Source organism: Geotrypetes seraphini, chromosome 1 (genome assembly GCF_902459505.1).
Source record: "Geotrypetes seraphini chromosome 1, aGeoSer1.1, whole genome shotgun sequence".
NCBI lineage: Eukaryota > Metazoa > Chordata > Amphibia > Gymnophiona > Dermophiidae > Geotrypetes > Geotrypetes seraphini.
In genome coordinates, this window is record NC_047084.1 from 39231742 (window position 1) to 39253498 (window position 21757).

General features: G+C 42.7%; 1 protein-coding gene and 3 non-coding genes across 7 annotated transcripts in view; all 4 read right to left on the reverse strand.

Annotated features, from left to right (window-relative positions):
* Positions 1–1766: 1766 nt before the first annotated feature.
* On the reverse strand, positions 1767–1839 carry TRNAF-GAA. Its single transcript has one exon. It is a non-coding gene; the product is annotated as a tRNA-Phe (tRNA).
* Positions 1840–4300: 2461 nt separating this feature from the next.
* On the reverse strand, positions 4301–4373 carry TRNAF-GAA. Its single transcript has one exon. It is a non-coding gene; the product is annotated as a tRNA-Phe (tRNA).
* Positions 4374–5356: 983 nt separating this feature from the next.
* TRNAF-GAA lies at positions 5357–5429 on the reverse strand. The gene has a single exon. It is a non-coding gene; the product is annotated as a tRNA-Phe (tRNA).
* Positions 5430–17510: 12081 nt separating this feature from the next.
* TRAPPC13 (trafficking protein particle complex 13) overlaps positions 17511–21757 on the reverse strand; it is a 109126-nt gene continuing 104879 nt past the window's right edge. For 2 of the 4 annotated variants that reach the window (XM_033930158.1, XM_033930139.1), the window contains 2 exons: positions 21268–21415; positions 17511–17872 (listed from right to left, as the gene is read on the reverse strand). In XM_033930158.1, coding sequence (XP_033786049.1) covers positions 17765–17872; positions 21268–21415 — 256 coding nt within the window. In that variant the 3' untranslated portion in view covers positions 17511–17764. Of the gene's footprint in view, positions 17873–21267; positions 21419–21757 lie in introns of all 4 variants that reach the window. The other 2 variants (XM_033930148.1, XM_033930129.1) reach the window with 1 other exon arrangement.

Here is a 21757-nt window from a genome sequence, read left to right on the forward strand (position 1 = left end):
TATTAGTTGCTGGCTACCCCTCCTTATAATAGAGCTGGGAGAATTTTGCCTATGCTTTCTTTTCACTTCATGGTAATAATTTCAGATTGTTGTCCCTAATTCTCTTACCAGAGTCTCCCATAAATCTTTTTTCTCCAAGTTCACCTCCATTTTCTCTCTATGTCCCTTGACCATTGTGTCCAGCATCCATCCCACATATTCAGCATGTACACTCTGTGTCGCTATTCCTCCCATTGGGTCACTGTCCTTATGCTACCTCCAAATGCAGCATCTCTTCAATATACCCCTGATCAACTTATCCCCTCTCTTTCCCTCCTTCTGCATCCTCTGCCAAAAGGCCAGCATCGTTCTCTCTCTTCCCCCCTCCCCAGTCTGTTCTCTCTCTTCATTCCTCCCCACCACACACCCCTCACACTGTCTGGTTCTCTCCCCTTCCCCCCTTCTTGTGGGCACAAGTGCAACATCTTTACCTCTCCCCATTTCCTCTTCCCTTCTGACATCTCTTTCTCTTCCTCTTCCCTTCCTGTCTACTGCCACCCTCCAAACTTGCAGTGGGTGATTGGCAGTAATAATGACACCCTAATTCCAGCCAACTCCATTGCCTTTCCTCAAAACAGTAGCAAAACAATTCACAGACACTATTTGCAAGCAGAATGCCACACGTTAAACACACATATAAAACATAGACCTTTAATAAATATGAAACAAGGAGCTGAATATCAGTAACAGAGATATGAAGTGACAAATCTAAAGTGTAAATCCAAGAAGTCAGACTCTGCCTGTACAGCAATATCAAAAAGAAACTGAAAAGCAAGTTATCGGATGCCTGTTTCCCAAAGTTGACATATTCCAATTAAAAAAGAGCCCGAGAGCTGGTCTCGATGGGCGACTATAACAAGGGTTTGGATGGCCCGGGTTGGTCGCCCATGGAGAAGCAGCTTATAGGTGATGGGAAGGGGTGGAGGAGGAGCAGAGCATGATGGGAGGAGGTTGAACACTACATGCCTGCGAGGTTCAGGGTCTTTCCTGTCCATCGGATGCAGCTTTCCCTCCCACCCTTCCTTTTTGCACAGGGGGTGCTTGGGGCTGTCGCAACAGCGGTGATCCTGAGCTACAAGCTTTGGCTCATCAGAAGATGAGTGGTTATGTGGTAGTGTGATCAGCTGAGGGGTGACATCACGGGTCATGTGACCCGGCATGGGGGGCATGGAGATACATGCCTTACCCCCTGCAGGCTCATCTGGGGATGAGCCGTTAGGGGGAACTGAGCTCAGGGGAGCTAATGGGCTTTTAGGCACGTGACACGGAAAAGGGGAATGGAGGTCCTTCCCATCCCCTAGACTTTTGCTTTCATAGCGGGGTCAGGTGGAATTTAATTGTGATTTGTCAAATTGCAATGTTTTTGTAGCTTGGAAGGTGACGCAATTGTTAATTGCTTATTTACTTCTTGTCTCAATAAACAAAGCTGCGGCCTGGTTATTATGACCATCAATAAAGAGTCTGTGTTTTATTTATGGTTGTCATTATTGTGGAGGTTATATGGGATCTGATAAACAGGAAAGCGTGGAGATTTGGTGTACAAAAAGATAAGGGGGTGATGGGTGAGGTGGAGGCAACAACTGGGCCAGATCCATATGTTATAAACAGAGATTAAAATATGCTTCATTTTTTAAATTCTGTGTCGTCTGAGCATTTTATTTTTCCTTTTACTTTAGCCACAGCTGATGCTTTTGGAGAAGAGATTGTGAAGTTAGTTCAAAATGTTCTGCCGAAACCCGGGATCGAACCAAGGACCTTTAGATCTTCAGTCTAACACTCTCCCAACTGAGCTATTTCGGCAGTGAGCTCTCATTATTTGCTGGTTACCCCTCCTTATAATAGAGTTGGGAGATTTTTGCCTATGCTTTCCTTTCACTTTGTGTTAGTAATTTCAGATTTTTGTCCCTAATTCTCTTACCAGAGGCTCCCATATATTTCACAAATCTTTTTTCTCTAAGTTCACCATTCATCTTCTCTCGGTGTCGCTTAACCATTTTGTCCAGCATCTCTCCCACATATTCAGCAGGTAAATTCCTCCCATCGGGTCACTGTCCTTATGCTATCTCCAAATGCAGCATCTCTTCAATATACCCCTGACCCTACCTTTGACCAACTTATCCCCTCTCTTTCCCTCCTCCTGCAACTGCTGACAAAAAGCCAGCATCACACACTCTCTCTCTCTCTTCCCTCCCCCCCAACCCCCACACACTGTCTGGTTCTTGCCTCTTCCCTCTTATCGGTCCAACATATCATCCCCTCCCTGTGGGCACAGGTACAACATCTTTGCCTCTCCCCATTTCCTCTTCCCTGCTGATCTGACATCTCTCCCTCTTCCCTTTCTCTACTGCCACCCTCCAACCTTGCATTGGGAGATTGGCAGTGAAAATGACACACTAAATCCATTCCAAACCCACCGTAGTGTCTTTCCTCTGTAGCTGTCCAACCACTGAAAGTTGCAGCAGACACAGGGAGGGAAGCTGCTGAGGTCAGCCAGAATCAGTATGACTTCATCACTGCCACTGCTGCTGACCCACTGCAAGTTTGCAGGACCAGGGAATCAGAGTACAGCACCAGTTCAACAGTAGCTCTAATCAGTGGGCAGTTTGCTGGGAAAAATAAAACCCAGAACAAATTGGAATACTGCAGATCCCCACATAGACTCTAAACACTAGCAGAATAATTCATAGACACTATGTGCAAACAGAATGCCACACGTTGAACACACATATAAAACACAGACCTTTAACAAATATGAAACAAGGAGCTGAATATAAGTAACAGAGATATGAAGAGACAAATCTGAACTGTAACTCTCAAGAAGTCAGACTCTGCCTTTACAGCAGTGGTCTCATACCCAAACCCTTTGCGGGGCCACATTTTGGATTTGTAGGTACTTGGAGGGCCGCAGAAAAAATAGTTAATGTCATATTAAAGAAATGACAATTTTGCATGAGGTAAAACTCGTTATGGTTTATAAAACTTTCCTTTAACAGTTAAAAGGAAAGATATATAAACTATAAAGAATTTTACCTCATGCAAAATTGTCATTTCTTTAATAAGACATTAACTATTTTTTTCTGCTGCCCTCCAAGTACTCTATTTTTTTCTGCAGCACCCACATTTAAAGTTCAATATCTTTTCTTTCTCAAAACTGGCACATTTCAATCACTAAATTGAAAATAAAATCATTTTCCTACCTTTGTTTGGTAATTTCATCAGTCTCTGGTTGCACTTTATTCTTCTGACTGTGCATCCAATACTTCTTCCCTTTTTTCAGCCTCCTGTATGCTTCCTCTCCTCCAGACCTCATTCCCTCCCCCAACTTTTTCTCTCTTTCTCTATGTCTGTCTTTCTCTGATTCCGTGCCCCATTTTTTGCTTTGTTTCTGGTTCCCTGTCCCCTCTCCTTCTTTCTTTCTTCCTTCCTTCCTGCCCTCCCCCATGCCACCGCAGAATAGGCTGCTGCCGCTGCCGCTATCGGGAACAGGCTGAGATCTCCCTGCTTCTCTTCTGCACGGGACTGACCAACTCTCGCTGCCCAACGTCAATTCTAACGTCGGAAAGGACGTTCCGGGCAGCCAGGCAGCGATTGGCTAGCCAGATCGTTCTCTCAATGTCAGAATTGATGTCGGGCCGCGAGAGTTGGTCGGCCTCGCAGGGAAGAGAAGCAGGGAGATCAAAGAACACGGTGCCGGCCTGATCCCCGATGGCAGCAGTGAGAAGGGAAGGGAAGCAAGTTGGGCACCACTGCTCTAGACGAGCAGCGAGCCGCTCTCTAGGGAGAACAGTGGACCCTCCCCCCCCTTGGTACACCACTGGAGCAGCAGCGTGTCTGGCTGGCTCGTTCGTTCAAAGCCATGGGTGGCGGCTCCTTGCGAGATCCATGCCTGCGTCTGAAGCCTCTCTGATGACATCAGAGAGGCTTCCGATGCAGGAGTGGATAGCCACCCGCAGCTTTGAATGAATGAGCCGGCTGCTGCTCCAAAAGGAAGAGAATGATGCCTCCAGACCGTGGGCTGCAAATAAAACCTGGAGAGCCACATGTGGCCCATGGGCCGCATGTTTGAGACCGCTGCTTTACAGCAATATCATAAAAGAAACTGAAATGCAAGTTATCTGATGCCTGCATCCCAAAGTTGACATATTCCAATTAATAAACTGAGATTAAAATGTGCTTCATGTTTTTAAATCTGTGTTGGCTAAGCATTTTATTTTTCCTTCTGCTTTAGTCACAGCAGGTGTGAAGTTAGTTCAAAATGCTCTGCCGAAACCCGGGATCGAACCAGGGACCTTTAGATCTTCAGTCTAACGCTCTCCCAACTGAGCTATTTCGGCAGTGGGCTCTTATTATTTGCTGACTACCCCTCCTTATAATAGAGCTGGGGGGATTTTGCCTATGCTTTCTTTTCACTTCATGATAGTAATTTCAGATTTTGTCCCTTAATTCTCTTACCAGTCTCCCATATATTTCACAAATCATTTTTCTCTAAGTTCACCATCCATTTTCTCTCCATGTCCCTTGACCATTGTGTCCAGCATCCATCCCACATATTCAGCATGTGCACTCTGTGTCGCTATTCCTCCCATTGGGTCATTGTCCTTATGCTACCTCCAAATGCAGCATCTCTTCAATATACCCCTGACCTGACCAACTTATCCCCTTTCTTTCCCTCCTTCTGCATCCTATGCCAAAAAGCCAGCATCGTTCTCTCTCTTCCCCCACTCCCCAGTCTGTTCTCTCTCTTCATTCCTCCCCTCCACACACCCCTCACACTGTCTGGTTCTCTCCCCTTCCCCCCTTCTTGTGGGCACAAGTGCAACATCTTTACCTCTCCCCATTTCCTCTTCCCTTCTGATCTGACATCTCTTTCTCTTCCTCTTCCCTTCCTGTCTACTGCCACCCTCCAAACTTGCAGTGGGTGATTGGCAATAATAATGACACACTAATTTCAGCCTTTCCTCAAAACAGTAGCAGAACAATTCACAGACATTATTTGCAAGCAGAATGCCACACGTTAAACACACATATAAAACATAGACCTTTAACAAATATGAAACAAGGAACTGAATGTCAGTAACAGAGATGTGAAGAGACAAATCTAAAGTGTAAATCCATGAAGTCAGACTCTGCCTGTACAGCAATATCAAAAAGAAACTGAAAAGCAAGTTATCCGATGCCTGCTTCCCAATGTTGACATAGTCCAATTAATAAACTGAGATTCAAATGTGCTTCGTTTTTTTTAAATCTGTGTTGTCTGAGCATTTTATTTTTCCTTCTGCTTTAGTCATAGCAGGTGTGAAGTTAGTTCAAAATGCTCTGCCGAAACCCGGGATCGAACCAGGGACCTTTAGATCTTCAGTCTAACGCTCTCCCAACTGAGCTATTTCGGCAGTGGGCTCTTATCACTCACTGGCTACCCCTCCTTATAATAGAGCTTGGAGAATTTTGCCTATGCTTTCCTTTCACTTCATGGTAGTAATTTCAGATTTTTGTCCCTAATTTTCTTACCAAAGTCTCCCATAAATCTTTTTTCTCCAAGTTCACCATCCATCTTCTCTCATTGTCCCTTAACCATTTTGTCCAGCATCCCTCACACATATTCTGCAGGTGCACTCTGTGTCGCTATTCCTCCCATCGGGTCACTGTTCTTATGCTACCTCCCATAGGGTCACTGTCCTTATGCTACCTCCAAATGCAGCATCTCTTCAATATACCCCTGACCCTAACTTTGACCAACTTATCCCCTCTCTTTCCCTCCTCCTGCATCCTCTGCCAAAAGGCAAGCACCGTTCTTTGTCTTCACTCCTCCCCCAGTCTCTTCTCTCTCTTCATTCCTCCCCCCTCCCCCCACACACACTCACACTGGTTCTCTCCCCTTCCCCCCTAGCAGTCCATGATGTCCCCTTCCTGTGGGCACAGGTGTATCATCTTTACCTCTCCCCATTTCCTCTTCCCTTCTGATCTGACATCTCTTTCTCTTCCCTTTCTGTCTACTGCCACCCTCCAAAGTTGCAGTGGGTGATTGGCAGTAATAATGACACACTATTGCCTTTCCCCAAAACATTAGCAAAACAATTCATAGAAACTAGGTGCAAACAGAATGCCACACGTTGAACACACAAATGAAACACAGACCTTTAACAAATATGAAACAAGAAGCTGAATGTCAGTAACAGAGATATGAAGAGACATATCTGAACTGTAACTCTCAAGAAGTCAGACTCTGCCTTTAAAGCAATATCATAAAAGAAACGGAAATGCAAGTTATATGATGCCTGTCACAAAGTTGACATATTCCAATTAATAAACTGAGATTAAAATGTGTTTGGTGTTTTTCAATCTGTGTTGGCTGAGCATTTTATTTTTCCTTTAGTCACAATGGGTGTGAAGTTAGTTCAAAACGCTATGCCAAAACCCAGGATTGAACCAGGGACCTTTAGATCTTCAGTCTAACACTCTCCCAACTGAGCTATTTCAGCTGTGGGTTTTTATTGTTTACTGGCTACCCCTCCTTAAAATAGAGCTGGGAGAATTTTGCCTATGCTTTCCTTTCACTTCATGGTAATAATTTCAGATTTTTGTCCCTAATTCTCTTACCAATGTCTCCCATATATTTCACATAAGAACTGCCATCTCCGGAACAGACCTTCAGTCCATCAAGTCCATCAAATCTGGCGATCCACACATGCAGAGGCCCAGCTAGGTGTACACCTGGCGTAATTTTAGTCACCCATATCCCTCTATGCCTCTTGTAAGGAGATGTGCATCTAGTTTGCTTTTAAATCCTAGAATGGTGGATTCCAAAATAACCTCCTCTGGGAGAGCATTCCAGGTGTCCACCACTCATTGCGTGAAGCAGAACTTCCTGATATTTGTCCTGGACTTGTCCCCCCTTAGCTTCAGTCCATGTCTTCTTGTCCGTGTCACATTGGACATTGTGAATAATTGTTTTTCCTGTTCTATTTTGTAGATTCCTTTCAGTATTTTGAAAGTTTCGATCATATCCCCTTGCAGTCTCCTTTTCTCAAGGGAGAACAATCCCAGTCTCTTAAGTCGTTCCTCGTATTTCAAGTTCTCCGTACCTTTTATTAGCTTCTTTGCTCGTCTCTGCACCCTCTCCAGCAGTTTTAGATCCTTCTTTAAGTTGGGAGACCAATGTTGGACACAGTATTCCAAGTGTGGTCTGACCATTGCCCTATAACGCGGCATTATAACTTTCTCCGATCTACTCGTGATTCCTTTCTTTATCAAGCCTAACATTCTATTTGCTTTCTTTGCATTGTGCCGACGGTTTCAGGGTCCTATCTATCAGTACACCCAGGTCCTTTTCTTGTTTGCTCTTACCCAGAGTTGCACCTGAAATTCTATACTCGTGTTCCTTGTTCTTTCTGCCTAAATCCATTACTTTGCACTTTTCCACATTAAACTTCATCTACCATTTCTCCACCCATTTCTGTAACTGACACAAGTCACTCTGGAGTTCCTTGCTATCCTTCTACGATCTGATTGCCAGGCATAGCTTTGTGTCATCTGCCAATTTGATAATTTCACTGGATGTTCCTTCTTCTAGGTCATTGATGAAAATATTAAATAAGATGGGCCCAAGTACCGAGCCCTGGGGCACACCGCTAGTCACTTTCTGAGTCTGAGAACTTCCCATTTATGCCCACTCTCTGCTTTCTGTTCTCCAGCCATTTGCCTATCCATCTTAGTATATCTCCCTCTATTCCATGGCTTTGTAGTTTCCTGAGAAGTCTTTCATGTGGAACCTTGTCGAACGCTTTCTGGAATTCCAAGTATATTATGTCCACCGGTTCTCCACTATCAATTTGTTTGTTCGCAGTCTCAAAAAATTGAAGTAAATTCGTCAAACATGATTTCCCTTTCCTGAAGCCATGTTGACTGGTTCTCATCAGGTCGTTTGTATCCAAGTGCCAGACTATGCTATCTTTAATCAGTGCTTCAACCATCTTTCCAGGGACAGACATAAGACTCACAGGTCTGTAGTTGCCCGGTTCTCCTCTTGATCCTTTTTTGAAAATTGGTGTGATGTTTGTTATCTTCCAATCGTCCGGTTCTGTCCAGTTCTAATTGACAGGTTGGCAAGTTCTTTTAAGACTCTCGGGTGAATTCCATCAGGTCCAGGGGATTTGTCGCTTTTAAGATTGTCGATCTGGTAGTATATCTGGTCCAAGTCCATTTCTACTGTGGTGAGGCTGTCCTTTATTACTCCTTTGAACACTTTCACTGCTTCTGGTATTGTTGCAGTGTCCTCCTTCGTAAAGACAGACGCAAAGAAGGAATTTAGTCTGTCTGCAAGTTGTTTGTCTTCCTTGATGTACCCTTTTCTTCTCTGCTCATCCAGCGGTCTCACCGCCTCTTTTGCAGGTTTTTTTTTCCTTTTACGTATCTAAAGAAGGGCTTGAAATTTTTGGTCTCTTGTGCTATTTTCTCCTCATAGTCCTTTTTGACATCCCTTACCGCCTTGTGACATTTCTTCTGATCTTCTTTGTGTTTGTTCCAAGCTTCGGTTGTTTTCGTGCTATTCCATTTTTTAAAGGAGTCCTTCTTTTCTTTTATGGCTTCCTTCACCTCTCTAATAAGCCATGCCGGTTCTCTTTTGCCTTTAGTTTTCCTTTCTTTGGAAATCCACGGAATGTAGAGATTTTGTGCTTCCGTGATAGTATTTTTCAGTAGGGACCATGCCTGATCAACCGTTTTAACTTTGTCCATCTTTTTCTTGAGCCATTGTTTCACCATGGCTCTCATGCTATTGTATCTTCCCTTTTTAAAGTTTAAGGTTAAGGTGGTTAAGGTGGTTAAGGTTTTGGTACGTTTCCCTTTCCCGATGTCAAGTTTAAAGTTGATCATGTTGTGATCGCTTGTCCCCAGCGGGACCGTGACTTCTACTTCTTTTGTCGGTCCCGTAATGCCATTTAGGATCAAGTCCAAGGTGGTGTTTCCTCTCGTCAGTTCTCCCACCATTTGTTCCAGGAAGCAGCCCCCTAGCGCTTCCAGGAACTTGGCCTCCTTGCTGCAGTTCGAGGTTCCCAGGTTCAAGTCTATCCCCAGGAAATTGAAGTCTCCCATGATTATTATATTACCTGTCTTACATTCTTGTTTAATTTTCTCTATTATTTCTGAGTCTGTCTCCTCCGTCTGTCCTGGGGGTCGATAGTAAAGGCCAATTTTTGTGTCTGCACCATTGTGTCTAGGAATCTTGATCCAGAGGGACTCCAGCTTCTCTATCCTTTCCGTTGTAGCCTCTCTAACAGTTTCTAATCTATCCTGAACATATAGGGCAATACCTCCAACTTTCTGCCCTACTCTATCTCTTCTGTATAGTTTGTATCCCTGTAGTTCTGTGTCTCATTTGTTTTCATCATTCCACCATGTTTCTGTTATGCCAATGATTTCCAGTTCATCGTGTCTTGCTATTGTCTCTAATTCTCCCATTTTGTTTCTCAGACTTCTAGCATTCGTATACATACATTTGAGTTCCCATTGTGTTATCTTCTTAAGACTTTCTAAGCTTAGCAGTCTCTACTGTTTCTTTCACGGTATCCTTTTCTGCTCCTGCATTGTCTCCCTTATTTGCTTTGTGGTCATCCCCTCCCGTGTCTGTTGTCCGTAGTTCCTTCTTCGGGGTGTCCTGTCGCCTGGGCCATCGATTGGTGGTCGACTGTCTGCTTTCCTCTGTCCTTTAGTTTAAAGCCTTCTCGATGGCCCTCTTCATGTTGCCTGCCAATACTCTTGCTCCTTCCTTGTTGAGGTGTGGTCCGTCCTTTCTGTAGTACTTGCTTTTTCCCCAGAACGCCATCCAGTTGCACATGAAGTCAAAGCCTTCCTCTTCGCACCATCGTCTCATCCAGGCATTGATCACTTGCAATTCCCCTTGTCTCTTTCCATCTGCTCTTCGTACCGGGAGGATCTCGGAGAAAGCCACCTTCACCTCTCTGATCTTCAGTTTTCTTCCGAGTAAGTGGAGCTGGCCCTTCATCTCTTCCATGTCATACTTCCGTCCGCTCACATCATTGGCTCCCACGTGGATAAGCACAGCAGTGTCCTCTCCCCCTGCGCTGTCTATGATCCTGGAAATCCTGATGGCCACATCCTTCACTCTTGCTCCAGGCAGGCAGGTGATGATTCTATCCTCTCTCCCTCCTGCAGTGTGGCTAGCCACATGACATATAATGGAGTCTCCTACGATGAACCCCATCTTCTTTATTCGGAAGTTCCTTGGGGTCATAAATCCACATCCATGGTGTAGGGCCAATCTTCTTCCTCCTGCGATACGCTTGAAGTTGTTTTCGGCTCTTTGTGTGGGGGGACGTCTTCATGCGTTCTCTCTCTTTCTCCTGGAAGCAGATGCGTTTCTTCTGGAATGGACGCAAATGTTCCTCTATGCGTTTTCTCCCACTCCTCTCATCTTGAAAACTCTTTTCAAACTCAAGCAGCAGTCAGCCACCATGATACTCGTAGCTTTTTGGTGGCCCAGACATTGGTACTTCCTTCTACTTCAACTCAGCACCAGGGAACTCATACCTCTTCCAATATTTCCTACTGCTTACAGCACCAGGGAACTCATACCTCTTCCAATATTTCCTACTGCTTACACAGAATCAAGGAGTTCTTCTTCATCCCAACCTGCAATCGTTACACATGACAGCTTGGTATCTCTCAGGCTGACATCATCACATATTTCTCAACCTGTACGCAGTATTATTGACACTTCCAGAAAGCCGGCCACTCAACAGTGTTATCAACAAAAGAGGACTCCGTTTTCTTCCTGGTGTCTCCGTCATCATCATGATCCAGCTTCCTTGTCTGTGGAACTGGTGTTGGATTATCTTCTCCATCTCTCTGATTCTGGTCTTAAATCTACATCTATCAGAGTCCATCTCAGCACTATTACAGCTTTTCACATACCAGTCAAAGGAAAGCCTCTCACTGTTCATCCATTGATCTCCAGATTCATGAAAGGGCTTTTCAATGTTAAACTAACTCTCAAGCCTCCACCTTTTGTCTGGAACTTTAATGTGGTTCTTTCCAGATTGATGAAGCCACCATTTGAAACAATGGCAACAACTCATCTCAAGTTTCTCACCTGAAAAGTTGTTTTTCTCATCTCGCTTACTTCTGCCAGGAGAGTCAGTGAGTTACAGGCATTGGTCACAAATGCACCTTTCACAGTTTTTCACCATGATAAAGTGGTTCTACACACGCATCCTAGGTTTCTACCGAAAGTGGTTACGGACTTTCATCTCAATCAGTCAATTGTTCTTCCAGTTTTTTTCCCTAAGCCTCATTCTCATCCAGGAGAAATGGCGCTACACACTTTAGACTGAAAACGCGCTTTGGCCTACTACATCGACCGGACAAAGCCTCAGAGAACATCTCCCCAACTTTTCATCTCACTTGATCCTAACAAGTTGGGTCATCCTGTAACCAAAAGGACAATTTCCAACTGGTTGGCTGTCTATATATCATTCTGCTACACTCAGACCGGACTGCCCCTGGAGAGTCGCATTACTGCTCACAAAGTCCGAGCTATGGCAGCTTCTGTTGCTTTCCTCAGATCCACTTTTATTGAGGAAATCTGCAAGGCTGTCACCTGGTCCTCAGTTCATACATTCACTTCACATTACTGTCTGGAAATTTTTTCCAAATGGAATAGGCACTTCGGCCAGTCAGTATTGCAAAATTTGTTTTCTTAAAAGCCAACTCTCCCTCCATCACATTCTAGTTAGCTTGGAGGTCATCCATGTGTGAGAAAATGCTGCCTGCTTGTCCTGGGATAAAGCACAGTTACTTACCATAACTGGTGTTATCCAGGGACAGCAGGCAGATATTCTCACAACCCTCACACCTCTCCTGGTTGGCTTCTTAGCTGGCTTATCTTAACTGAAGGGACTGCGTGCCTCTGTCGGGCGGGAAGGCACTCGCGAATGCATTGTGCAGGCTGATCGTGAACTTTCTAAATTTAATGCTGCAATTCACTTTTCAAGTGTCCGTACCGGGGCTTCTTCGGTAACATCAATCATGTGTGAGAATATCTGCCTGTTATCCCTGGATAACACCTGTTATGGTAAGTAACTGTGCTTTCTCTTGCCAGAGCCTCCCACATATTTGATATTTCTTTTTTCTCCAAGTTCACCATCCATCTTCTCTTCACGTCCCTTAACCATTTTGTCCAGCAACCCTCCCCCATATTCAGCAGGTGCACTGTGTCTCTATTCCTCTCACTGGGTCACTGCCCTTATGCTTCCTCTACAAGCAGCATCTCTTCAACATACCCTACCTATGACAACTTATCCCTTCTCTTTCCCTTCTGCAACCTCTGCCAAAAGGCCAGCATCACTCTCTCTCTCTTTCCCCCTCCCCCCTTACACTATCCAGTCTGTTGTCTCTCCATTCCTCAGCCCTCCCACCCCCCCAAAACACACACACTGTCTGATTCTTGGCAGCGATTCATAAAAGCTGCCTGCTGCTAACATGGAAGCCCTTCCTCTGTCACTGTCCCGCCTGCGCAGAAACAGGAAGTTCTGACAAAGGGTAGGACGTAGCATAGGAGAGGCTTCTGGGTTAGCAGCAGGCAGTGTGTATGAATTGCTGCCACTAACCCATTGAGAGAGAATAATTGGGAGATGCAGGGACCACGGGAGCTTAGCCTGTTCCCCAACGCAGGAGGCATAATTAATTGCAGGAGTGGCAGCAATGACAGTAGTTGCTGCACCAGGGGGGTTAAAGAGGAAAGAGGGTGGGAGACCCATGTGGCACATGTACCCCCCACCAGTGGTGCGCATACCCCTTGGGGTATGCATACCGCATGTTAAGAACCTCTGTTCTAGGATAAGCAGCATAAAATCTGTTTTATGCAAAGTATTTGTGACCTGGATAGGAAACTGCTGAAAAACAGGATTCCGGGCTTGATGGACCTTTGGTCTGCCTTAGGTTCCTTTATAGCTATATAGTAAATACATGCAGATTTGGAAGAGCTAGATCCAAGTTGGTGCTTTAGTGGAATGTGTTTGTGGACGCTCTGTGAATTTTGAGCATCTGAAGAGCTGCTGACATTTATTGCTGAATTAGATCATGGGCAAAAGACAGAGAATGAGCAGGATGTATCCCTCCGAGTCCAGAACTACACTCTTGCTTTGGCAGACTGCTTTAGAGGCTTACTGGACCTCTTCAGTTCCTGTTATAACTGGCCCTTTGGCTTGGTCTGCAGTGTCATCTGCTGGCAGCAGCATGGACGTGCTCCCCACGATCCAGAAGCAGTTCTGTCACAGAGGAGCTATGGCTATCGAGTTTGAAGGAACTGCCTTTGCCAGAAAGTCCCTTGGTGGCAGTTTCTTCTCCAGGGCTGCCAAAAGAAAAAGCTCCCCATAACCCCCTTTATTCAAAGAATTCAAGTTTCAAGTTTATTTAGTTTCTTTGATTACCTCGCATAGTCCAAATCCAATGCTGCTCTGCTCTTTATTCCCCCCTACACCTACCTACCTACCTTCGTTCCTTTTTCTGTTTGGGTTTTTCAAGACGCCTGCTCACTCCTCCATCTCCTCTACAATCTACATTCCACTCTCATCTCCTGCTCATGTGCACTGCATTAGCGTGTTAACTCTATTCTGCCACTGGCCATAAGTCCTTCCTGTGAAGCACTTTCTGTTTCTGGACTGGAAGTACTTCTCACAGGAGACAGAAAGGTGACAGCAGGGAGGAGGAGGCTAGGTGATAGGTAAAGGGAGAACAGAGTTATCCCATTAACCACATTAGTGGTAGAGCAGGAGATGATACTTTGTTTCCCCCAAAATAAGACAGTGTCTTTATATTCATTTGGGGCCCAAAAAAGGCACTAGGTCTTATTTTCAGGGTATGCACATGATCATCTCTCCTTTCCTTTCCTCTCCTTCACCCCAATTCTTCCTCTTTCCTTTCTCTCCCCCACAATTGCAGCATCTTTCCTCCCTTCCCTCCTCTCCCGCTATGCAGCAGAAGTTTGCCCAGCTTCTATCATTCCTTCCCTCTCATTCCTTGTGCAGAACCCTTGAGCACCCCCTCCCCCACCGCACAGCTGAACCCCTGCTGACCCTCCATCTTTCCCTCCCTGCCAACTGTGAGTGAGCCCTACCTTCATCTGAAGCAACATGGGGCTAGCAGCACTCTAAACAGGCTGCCTGGCCTTGTCCGTTGGGGATTTCACTCTGTCGCGCTACTGATGATGTCATCAATAACGCGGCAGAGTGAAATCCCTGAAAGACAAGACCAAGCAGCCTGTTTAGAGTGCTGCTGGCTTGATGTTGCTTCAGTTGAAGATAGGGCTCGCTCGCGGTCAGTGGGGATAGTCAGCAGGGGTTCGGCTGTGCAGTGGAGGAGGGCGGCAGCGGTGTGGGGCCGGTTTGAAGAGTTGCCGGCAAATCCAGGGACTAGGGCTTATTTTTGGGGTAGGGCTTATATTAAGACTGACCCTGAAAATGATGCTAGGGCTTTGTTTTTGGAGTAGATCTTATTTTCGGGGAAACACGGTTTTCTGTTGCCGCCATCACTGCTAGGCCTGGGGAAGTTGTTCCCACCCCACTTGACGGCCATGCTCTTCTCCCATGGAAGTAACATTGAGAGCAGCTGCTAATCTTTTAGAAGAACATACTCAGCCAACTGATTGTGGTAGTCTCTGGTGTAAGTGGAATGCTGCTGTTTTTTATTTTGAGGTAGTAGAAATAGATAATAAAACTGGGCACTGTAACTTTAGTGTTGCTCTGGGATGCTGTCCAGGATTTTAACTCTTTACTTTTGAAACTATCTGGAAAATTAGCCCATAATTTGGCTACAGTTCATCTACATTGTGTCCATCATCATTAGATTGTAAGCTCTTTCAAGCATGGAGTATCTGATGAGGCTCTTTTGAATCTGGGAGTAGCAGTCTATTAAAAATGGACAGCTATGTAGTAGAATGGGCAAGCATGAAAAATAAAATAGCCATTATTTTCCTTCCATTGCTCTGGATTTTACTAGTCAGGGTTTTGGTTATAAGATAAGGACCTATGCAAGGGCAAAGGAGGAGGGTTTAAATGGCTAGATAAAATTACAATTGGAGAAGCCAGAACACAAACCAGATAAAACAAATAGGGGATAATATATTGACCTAAATATGTGTTTTGTGCCGAGGTCACTGGAAACAGGAGTAGGCCTTCTCTCATGTCACTAGAATTAATATATAAGCTCTGTTGAAGACCAGAGAAGATACATAGAGGCTGTAGCTTAGTTTTATGAAGTCCCATTGTTTCAATGTGTGTCCAGTCTCCAGCGACCTGCAGAACAGATAAGGTTTGGCTTTTGACCTGGTTGCTATAGAGATGGACTTTTCTTCTTACTACAGAGATTACATTCCAGGGGAAGGGGTGTCCCCCTCCTTTTTTGCAAGGTAAAGTTAGAAATGCTAATTGGATATACAAAATGATGAATTAAATTTAGTGAACTAATAACGTAGGAACTTTCATATTCAAGGGTTCAGACTGAAATATAATTTCCTCTAACAATTGTACTGGAGGAGTCATATAGGAAAATGTAGGGTCTGTGGGAGTGGATTGGCCACTCCCCTTTTCTTACACTGAGACACGGGATTTTCAGTGCATGCTCTTAAATGACTTAGTCACATGGGAGCAGTAGTTGACTTTTAAAGAGAAATGATTTAAAGCTGTGTGTATGGATAATTTTTCCTCTGTAAGTATATTGTAATACTTTTTCCTGGTTTCTTCTGTACCTTTTCTTTATTAGATAAGCTAGTATTAAAATGTAACTTTTAAGAATTCTTATGTGAGGGGGACGGACACTCCTCCAATATGCATACAAGCGCCTTAAATGGTATCAAGTATTCATGACCAATTAGATGCAGGCAGTAAAATGTCATCATGTATTAGGTATATTTAAGTGAACCTAACAGAACAGAATTTTGAGGGCGTTATGTCAGGGAAGTTGCATTTACACTCTCTGACTTGTAATGTTCCTCCATTGTACAAATGAATGCCTTGAAACAGGACTGTCTGTTGAATTTTAATAAAACAAGATTTTATCTGGAATATTTGTACAATTATCATCATTTCAGTGCACCTATGGGCAGGGTAGAACCAAAACTCTGCTCACTATCTCTTGCATGTTTAATGTACAGCACTGCATGCATCTGGTAGCACTATAGAAATAATAAATAGTAGAAGTTCCTGAGGTTGTGACTCATTCACATCAGCTGGACCAACATGCCTCCAGACTAGAGCATGACACAGGGAAAAAATTTGTCCTCGTCTCCGCCCCGTCCCCACAAGCTCGGTTCCCGTCCCGTCCCTGCAAACCATCTGATCCATCCACACAAGCCTCAAATAGTTTTATACTGAACTTATCTTATTAAAGTATAAAAAGAAACAATATTCTGTACAATTGTCATTTTATAAATGAAAGTTCTGACTGCTGAACTAGAGAAAGATGTTCAGCTGGCAGGGCTTTGTTTATAAATGTTTATCAACACAACTTGCGTCAGAGGAGACCTTTCCGTCAGCCACAAGCGACTTCAAGGCTCCGGCTGCTTGTAGAAACAAAATTGAAATCGCCACAAAGGGAAGGGAGGGAGATGCCTGGACGGACGGCAGCAGCAGCAATCGGTAGTAAGGCTGCTGGACCACATGATTGTTGACCATGCGCACTCCCTCCCTTAACTGCGGAGACAAGGCTATTCACCAATTCACAGGGCGGTGAATGGCCTTCTCCCTGTACCTGCGGCGACCATTTTTTTTGCCACTGTTTCGACGGGTTACCATGTCATTCTCTAGTGTAGACCCCATGTAGTGTGGACCAGACATGACCCGCGTTTCGGCTAAAAAGCCTTCTTCGGGGGTCCAACTTGAGCTAACAACAGTACAAATGAAAGGTATAAACTGAAACACCGGATAAGTAACTTTAAAAGTCAATAAAATAGAGTGCCCATAACTGATAGAATTCAAGAGTCCACTAAATACAGCCATTCCTAGTCAAAAATGCATCCTTATAGACTGGAGATATTTTACAATCATACCGAAAAAGGCTTTTTTGCAAAAACACAAATCGTGTTGGGTCCACCTATATGGGTCTAAACCCTGCATTGTTTGTGGCTGTTCTCTCCTAATAACTTACATCATTTGTACATATATTGGATTTTAGCCCTTTTATTGGGATTTATCATATGTATTTTTTTAATCTTTATTTTTATTTTATCCTTTTGACAAAATATTAGTCAAAAACAAGCTATAATACAATACCAGATTTAACATCTTTGAATAACAAAAAAATATATGGCAAAACAAATTACTTTAAATAAAACAATTGTATGAGGAAACATCCTTCCATATATTCAAAGGTACGAAATTAAATAAATAAAATATAAAATATATTGGTTTGTATAGTTAGTCCTCAATTAAAGGGGAAGAAAGCAAAGTTCAGAGTCTTCGTCTTCAGAATATTTACACTTTATTTTTATATAACAATAAAATAAGAGCAAACCATATTAAAACATATAATAGTTAAAACACTGAAATAGTTCAGACTGATTTACAGAGAAGAAACATTAAAAAAATCTTTTGCTTCAATTGTTTATTCTTTCAATACAGATTCTATCATTAAGGTAAATTTGGTCCAGCAAGGCCCAAGGGACAAATAAAATGAGGAGTAGGAGGAGATAATGTGCAGAAACATTTATCAATTGTCAGCTTTCTGCTTTTACTTTTGAAGAAACCACACAGACTTGAGCGATGTCGTCATATTCATATGTTCTCTTTAAAAACGTGTCTGTCAACCTCAGGCCAGACACACTCTGTGATAAAAGGATAGACATGAACCTATTACAAAGTATACCGAATAAAAGAACGAGAACAAGGGGTGGGGTGAGGCACATGTGATATTTATTTTTATGAATGCGCACAATCGTGCCAACGTTATGATTTTCAGCCTTTTCTGTGTTCTCAATTGTTCTGACAATATCACACAGCTCCTCACTAAAGTATCTCTCTCCAAATCCAATATTTAACCATTGTAATTCTATAATTTAAGGAAAGAAATAATTTTACCCAGATTAATCTCTATCCTCAGATGTCAGAGTAATTGGATAAATATATTTTTCTTCCAAACAGTGGCTGAACTTAACTTTCCTGAACATATCACTTCAACTACATAACTATCCATATCAGCTGTGATTGTTCCTGGCAGGTTTAAATGCTGCAGCATCAGAACTGCAGTGTATGCTTAAAAGCTGGAATGATGTGCTTACTCCGTGAGTGTGCCTGATTTGTAAGGCCACCTGAGACTCTTTTCTTTCATTATTAATAATTATTTAATGTATACATTTATTTAATTTTTCCTAGAATGTGTTTTCTTTCAGTCCTTTAATTTTTTGTTTTCAGTTAAAACCAAGCCAGTCAGGTAGACCAAGAAAGATTTCAGAAACAATTGTCAGGAAACTTTGTAAGGATATAAAAAAAACAAAAACCCACAAGCAACTTATACTGAAACACAGGCTTCTCTGAAACAAAGTGGTGTGGCTATTTCAGCATGCACAATAAGGAGATACTTGGACAACAATGGGCTGTATGGTAGAGTTGCCAGAAAAAAAAGCCATTGCTGCAGCTATACCATAAAACAGTCTGCTTTCAATTCATCAAACAGCACCTAGAGATGACTCAAAACTTCTGGAACAAAATAATTTGGAGTAATGATACCAAAATTGAACTTTATGGTCACAACCATAAACACTATGTTTGGAGAGTTGTTGTCAAAGCCTATGAAGAGAAGCACACAATCCTTATTGTGAAACTTGGAGGTGGATCTCTGCTGTTTGGGAGGGGTGTGAGCTACAGCAGTACAGGGAATTAGTTAAAACTGATGGCAGATGAATGCAGCATCTTTTTTTTTTTTTATATAATTCTTTATTCATTTAAGTACATCAACATTGCAGCATCTTATCAGAAAATTTTGGAGGAGAATTTGCATTTATCATTCAGGAAGGTGCACACAGTGCGCACTTAGACTTTCCAATATTACAATGATCCAAAACATAAGGCCACGTCGACCCTTCAGTGGCTGCAGCAGAAAAAAGTGAAGGTGCTGGAGGTCACAGCCACTTTGGGGAGATGCAGACATGCAGTTCATGCCAGACAACCAAAGAGCAGCTCTATTACATAAGAAAATAAAGGGTCTAATTCACAACTATCAAAGAAGACTGCAAGCTTTCACTGATGTAAAAGGGGCAATACATAATATTAAAAACTAAGGGTTTACAAACTTTTGAACAGGACCATTTTATTATTTTCCTTATTACTATGGTTTGTTTAATGATTGTGCTATTCTGGAATGCATAATGGTTTAATCTGAAACACAACAAAAATAAAAGAAATGTGTTTTGTCTGATTGCTCTTTTTTTTTTTTAACAAATTCTGCCAGGGTTGTGTAAAGTTATGATCACAACTGTACAGTATATGTTCTTGAGATTTAAAGGTGTTTTGGGATTTTGAATCATCATCCAACCTGTAATGCCAAGTTATTTGATGCTGTGAGCATCTGCTACTTCATGTAAGTAAAAGTAACTCAGAGAGAAATAGTGGTAAATAAAAGGAGGAAAAGAATGGCAGGAGTGTTTCAGGTCTAAGGATTTTCAAATTTTCTATCTTCTGAATTCATCTAGGGATCCTTTTATTGAGCTGCAGTAGGCACTAATGCTTGCTTAGCGCAGGTTAAAAAGGCACATGCATCCCACGGAAGTTTTGGAATTGGTGTGCACTACTCATGTGCCCAAAAAATATTTTATTTTGCAGTGGGGGTGGTGTTTGGAGATAGAGAGTAGTAGGCACGCCCGGTATTACTCAGTTAATACAGCTACATCGTCACACACTAACCCCCCTCTTTTACAAAAGTTTAGCAGTTTTTAGCGCCGGCCACGGTGGTAACAGCTCCTACGCTCATGCTAAAAACCATGCTACACTTTCGTAAAGGGGGGGGGGCGGGTAAATCAATTAATGCATGGTTAGCACAGGAACTCACATGCTAATTGGGAAATTAGAACATAACCATTAATTGGAAAAATGGGGAAAACAGTCATTTTACAGCCATGCTAAAAGTGGCCTCAGAGCAAGGGAAAACCTGGCCACTTTATAGTGCAGCTTAGTAAAAAGATCCCTAAAATGTGCTACTTGTTTGCTTTTTGATTTTTCCAGGGACCATCGCTAAGGGCATACAAGAAAGTTTTTTTTTAATCCCTCTATCTACCAGGACCCTTTACTTTATTTGGTATACTGGCATACATACTTGCTATCTTTCCCCCACTGTTTAAAATACTAGTGTCACCTTTTTCTTCTATGCAGGACCTCTGGAGGTACCCTATATGTCCCCTAATGGGTTACGTTTTGTGCATACCATAACAGAAATTAACTATCAATAGTACTGTTTCTTTAATTTGTAATCTCCATAAATATTTATGGACAAAGACAGCTGATTCCTACCAAGAATGTTCCAAATACCAGTAATCGTGTTTTGTTTTTAAGTTGGTTAGAAACCCATGGGCATTATCATGCTTCAGGTGCTTGTAAGGCAATTCTTATTATGTACAAGAAATCCCCAAATAATCAAAATCCAAACTCAGCCCAATTCATCCACGATCCCCCTTTTCCAAATCTTGGAGAATGTCCTTGGGTCAGCAAGGGGGCAATACACAATATTAAAAGCCCTGGATTGGAAATGACCATCCACAATGCAGATCCACAGAAAACTCTGGTCGTCAGAATGAATTAGAATATGGCCTACATCAAATCTAGGGATGATAGGAATTCTTTACTCCTGGCCACTGAATTGAGGGTCTCAATGCAGGTTGTTAATACAAGTGAAAAAAGAACTCGTTTATCAATGTAGTTTTCTGAAACCACTTTGTTGAATTTTTAACATAAAATTTCGATACAGTATTTTTTTTCACACCATGAACACTCAAGCTGTAGGAAATGCGATCAAGGAATCCAGTATAGCTGGATTTAAAAGAGGTTTGGAGAAGTTGTTAGAGAAAATGTTTATCAATTAGTGAACAACGAGGAATAAATCTATGCTTTGGGATTTGCTGGGTACTACTCAGTGACCTGGATTGGCCACGGTCAGAGACAAGATGCTCAGTTCAGTGGACCTTTGATCTGGCACAGTTTATATGAATGTCTATAGAAAGAAATCTCTTACTTGCAGTCCCTGTATGGAAGACAAGAGTGTAAGTGTTAGATGAAGGGATGAACTGGGGTGCAACTTCCCAAGCTGCCGACCTGAGACGCCACACCAGTGGATGGCATTAGTATTGCACATTTCCAAAATCAGATCCATTGTCCTTTCACTGCTGAAATTAAGGAAAAATACATTAACATGCAGAAATAAAAAAGCACAGGTTTGGAGTTGGTGTTAGTTAGAATACTATACATTTTTAACATAATATTCACCGCCTAGAAGGTTGATTGGGCGGTTTTAAAATTTCTGAATAAACTTGAAACTATAGGATTTAGTAATAATTGACTTGATTCTGCTAATTGAACTACTTTACTATTTTATTCCTTTATTGTTTTTTTTTTTTTTTAATAGATTTTGTAAAGTGATTGTATTATATTTTTAATAATTTTTTTTATTGAACACCACTAAATACTTAGGACTCCTTTTACTAAGGTGCGCTAGTGGTTTTAGC